Consider the following 4,450-nt stretch of genomic DNA (forward strand, 5'->3'; position numbering starts at 1 on the left):
ATTTTTCAAAAGATACTCGAACTGTACTGCCTAAACATGTCCATTTGTCGTTCAATTGYGTTCTTAAATGATAACCTATGTACWTTTTTAATATCTCGCAATAACAGTAATTTGAAAATATTTATTTTTCCATTTTAGGCAGTCAAGCAGCTGAGCAGTGAAGTGCACTGCCATTAAATTATGCTAATGAATAATTGATATGCCAGTTATCCAAACAGCCAGCCAATCAACCCACAAGCAATCGACATATAAGAACCACATAACCCGCCTAAGYTGGGGATGTGTTGCGCAGAAGGCAAACATACATACATATGACTGAAATATTAGTTTTAACTAATTATTTTGTAGTAGTAATGATGATCATAGAATCATGTGTGCCTCAAGAAGTGGATGTGTTCCTATTAGAATCGTGTAAATGGATTATAATGCAAACATCTAATCATTCAACATCAAACATACATTATGAAACGCATGTACATATATACAAAAAATAAACATTTATCATTATCATTTAGCAAACACCATTAATCGTTAAGATGATTCCTATTGTGTATTTATTTGTATTATAATTTTGATATTGTCAAAATGTAAARGTTTGTTAAATGCGCCACATAAAAACATATCTCATATCACATATACATAYGTGTGTGCATGTTCAGTGGATGCATGGGCATAGATGAGCGCTGCGCGGTTATGAGTGAAAATTGCATACGCCTGTGTATGTGGTCGAAAGCTCAGTGATAGAAATCATAAGAATAACTATAGAAAAAAACAAACACCAATTTTTAAGTGCAAATACAAATTGTATATTTTTCTGAATAGTATTTAGTAATTTTAACTTTTGGTTTATTACAATTTTATACTCACGAAAACACTCATTGTCCTGGGCGGTGCACATGCTAATTTTACCGCTTTATGACATACATATTACATACATATGTATATACATATATGTATGTTATTATTATTATTTTTTTTAATTTTTAAATATGTCTACGCAGACAGCAAGCATTGTATAAAGAGAAGTGTAGGTACTAAATGCACATTAGGTATATACACAAATTAGTTAGCATTACAATAATTAGATAAAAACTAATTTCTAAATAAACTAGTGGAATAAGCAGTGAAGTAAGCAGCGGGTGTGCGTTACAACAATTTCTATAATATTTTTATATCAACTAAAAATTTACCATAAAATGCTAAAATTCTTTTGAAAAGTTTCAATTCAAAAAAAAAAATTAAAAATTATGTCACATTTATTGTATATTAACTGCCTCTTCCAACTATCTCCCTTAAATGACTTATTTTGTCTGCCGTTTATAAATTGTTGTATATATGCATACCCTTCGCTACCGTAATGAATCTGTATGTTTTACCAAATTTCTCAATGGAGCAGAATTCATGAAAAAAGACTGTTTTAGGATTTGTTATATATACATATGTTATATATATAAATTTAAAATTACTTGATTAAAAATATATTGTATTGAATTACACTTGTACGCATACTAAGTAAATACATGAATATTCTTATACATATTAAGTATTTATGTATGTATAGCATAATTTTTGGGTTTATTGAATGCTTATAAAAAATAAAAATCAAATATATTAAACAGTATTTATTTGCTTCATTTCTGGTTCCAAAATTCCTTTTTTTTTTTTTTTTTTTTTTTGTTTTTATTTGCATACGGAATTTCTTTTGGCTATCTCAAAACTGACGAGCAAATTTTTATAATCCTTAAAGAACTTCGTAATAAAAATCAGTAACTCGAAATGGGGTTTGAACCCGCATTTCCCGCATTCGCGATTTTTCTTTTGAAATAAAAAAATGTACTTTAACAGAATTTCACATACTCAATAATTTATTAAAAAAAAAAAAAAATTGGATTCCCTTGATGCCACAGGTAACCCTCAGGAGAACCCCCGAAAAAAGGGTGAAGCCGCTTGACCTTCAAAATCGCCGCATGATCGTGAATTTTGCTGAGCAACAACTTGAAAATGGTTCGGATTTTCATCGAAAAATCATCTTCAGCGATGAGGTTCATTTCAAGTTGAATGGCTTCATCAATAAGCAAAAAATCGTGATGATCAACACCGGCACGTTACTGTGAATGGRAATCGTCTCTGCTCAACGAACACTGAATATTTTTGGCCTGTATTGAATGAKATGGACTCGGACAACATGTRGTTCCAACAGGACGGCGCCACAAGTCACAAATGTTTTGTGAACGTGTCATCTCACGAAATGGCCCAGTCAATTGGCAGCCTAGGTCGTGGCATTTGCCGCCGTTAGATTATTTCCTGTGAGGCTACGTCCAGTTGACTTTTGTAGAGCTCTTATTGAAAAACTCGATATATTTTCGTAAGTTGTTGAAGTTGTAATGTGTAAAGAATTTGAGTTCAACCTTATAGTAAAATGTAGTAATGCTCATCTATCGTCGGGAAGACAAATGATCAGAAAACCGCCGAATACAAACAGCCGCTTGATGTAAAAGTGCCATACGAGTTAAAGCCAAAAAAAAAAATCTTAGACCGAATTTCCATTTTGAGAGGCTGCTGCATCGCAATATAAACGATTCATTTCTAAAGCCGATAATTATTGGTGATGAAAAGTACGTCACTAACAACAACATCAAGAAAAAACGTTAAAAATAGTCGGACGGATCTCGGTAAGTGATAGAGTTGAGCTGTTCTTATGTATCTACATTTGGACCTAGCAACAAGTGATTACTACCGTAGTTCAACTAAAAATTCAAATTCAATAACGAATTTTATTTGTTTATGTGTACAGTTAATAAAGGTCATTTAACAATTTTTCTATTTTTTATCACCTTTGYTATCGCATTTGCTTTTACTACCTGCTTTTCCTTTCACAAACTTCATTAGTGCATCGCTGGTGAAGCTCTTCGGTCGTTCGATGGGTATTTGTAAGGCCCGATGCCAGGTTATGGATGATAAGACACCAATTGCGCGTGAAATCCCAAACAGCACCGTATAGTATTCCATTTCCTTCAAGCCATAGTAGCGCAACAAAACACCGGAATGGGCATCCACATTTGCCCAGGGATTTTTTATTTTCTGCATTGATTGCAGAATTGGTGGGACCACTTTGTAAATTGTTTTCACCAATAAATAGGTTTCGTATTTCGGCAAATGCCTTTCGCCGAATGCTTGCAGCGCCATATAGCGTGGATCAGTCTTACGCAAAACCGCATGTCCGTAACCGGGTATCACATGGCCCGATTTCAAAGTTTTATGTACATATTCTTTGACTTTGTCCTCCGGCGGATTTTTACTACCCAATTCTTTTTGCATTTTTCCAATCCAATCTAATACTTCTTGATTGGCCAAACCATGTAGGGGACCGGCTAAACCACTTAGACCAGCTCCATAAGCAAGGAACGGATCACTTAATGCCGACGCCACTAAGTGGGTGGTATGAGATGAAACATTGCCCGAATCGTGATCGCTATGTAAGAACAGATACAGGCGTAAAAGTTCGAAAAAGAATGGATCGTCGAAGCCTAGCATGCGGCCGTAGTTGGCCGACCAATCCAGCTTCTTATCGATCTCATCGCAACCCTTGCCGTCACGATAGATGTTTCGATAAATTCGCGCCGCTATATTTGGCAATTTRGCCAGTAGGGTTATGCCGTCTTCCAGCGAATACTTCCAGAATTCGGCTCGCTTTACGCCGGAATGGTAGGCTTTTAAGAATTTACTATCTTTGTTGAGCGATGTTACGGCCATTGAAAATTGTGACATTGGATGCAGATCTTTTGGCAAATTATCCAACAATTTTTTAACATAATCCGGCAGTGCGGCCTTTGCATTCCATTCGTCGGTCACCATTTTTGTCTGTTCTGCAGTGGGTATATTACCCGTCAGTAATAACCAAAATATGCCCTCGGGTAAGGGTTCGTCACCACACTCAGCTTTCGGCATTTGTTTTTGACATTCTGGTATGCTAAAACCTCGGAAACGTATTCCTTCATTGGGATCCAGTAGCGAAGTTTCGCAAAGTAATGCTGGTATACCACGCATACCACCGTAAATTTGTGATATCTTTACTTCGCCTAATTTGGTGTTACCATGCTCTTTGACAAACTTCTTGAGTCGTTCTTGTTCGGATTTGATTTTCTCGGCGAGGACTGAACGAAGATCTGCTTTACCGCCTTTGCCACCCTTCGTATCGCATTTACTGCTGTTCCAACGTATATATCTTTTGCTCACATTTGGTGCCAAGGACTTGACATACTGATGCAACGAACGTCCAAGGAAATTCATTGCCTTTAAATGTTTGTATTTTTTCCAAAAGTTTTGTTTCTTTTAAGAAATAAAAACGAATAAATAAATTTATAATTTTTATTATTATTATTTTTTTTTTTGAAAGAAAGAATAACATAAAATACAAAGTATGTGTATATTAATTTACCTATACACATCT

The 4,450-nt window shown here is 35.1% G+C and overlaps 2 protein-coding genes across 4 annotated transcripts in view; one reads left to right on the plus strand and one right to left on the minus strand.

Moving 5' to 3' along the window:
* LOC108971845 (protein spinster) overlaps positions 1-1,121 on the plus strand; it is a 28,241-nt gene extending 27,120 nt beyond the window's left edge. For all 3 annotated transcript variants that reach the window (XM_018938159.1, XM_018938158.1, XM_018938160.1), the window contains one exon: positions 139-1,121. Coding sequence is in view for 1 of the 3 variants with exons in the window: in XM_018938160.1 (XP_018793705.1) it covers positions 139-161 (23 nt within the window). In the remaining 2 variants the exon portion in view is untranslated. The remainder of the gene's footprint in view (positions 1-138) is intronic.
* A 1,672-nt stretch (positions 1,122-2,793) lies between these two features.
* On the minus strand, positions 2,794-4,364 carry LOC108971790 (probable citrate synthase, mitochondrial). Its single transcript, XM_018938069.1, has one exon. It carries the CDS (start codon positions 4,288-4,290, stop codon positions 2,821-2,823), a length of 1,470 nt encoding a protein of 489 aa, XP_018793614.1. The 5' UTR covers positions 4,291-4,364; the 3' UTR covers positions 2,794-2,820.
* Positions 4,365-4,450: the final 86 nt, after the last annotated feature.

This window comes from Bactrocera latifrons, unplaced genomic scaffold (genome assembly GCF_001853355.1).
Source record: "Bactrocera latifrons isolate USDA-ARS-PBARC rearing strain unplaced genomic scaffold, ASM185335v1 scaffold_36, whole genome shotgun sequence".
Taxonomy (NCBI): domain Eukaryota; kingdom Metazoa; phylum Arthropoda; class Insecta; order Diptera; family Tephritidae; genus Bactrocera; species Bactrocera latifrons.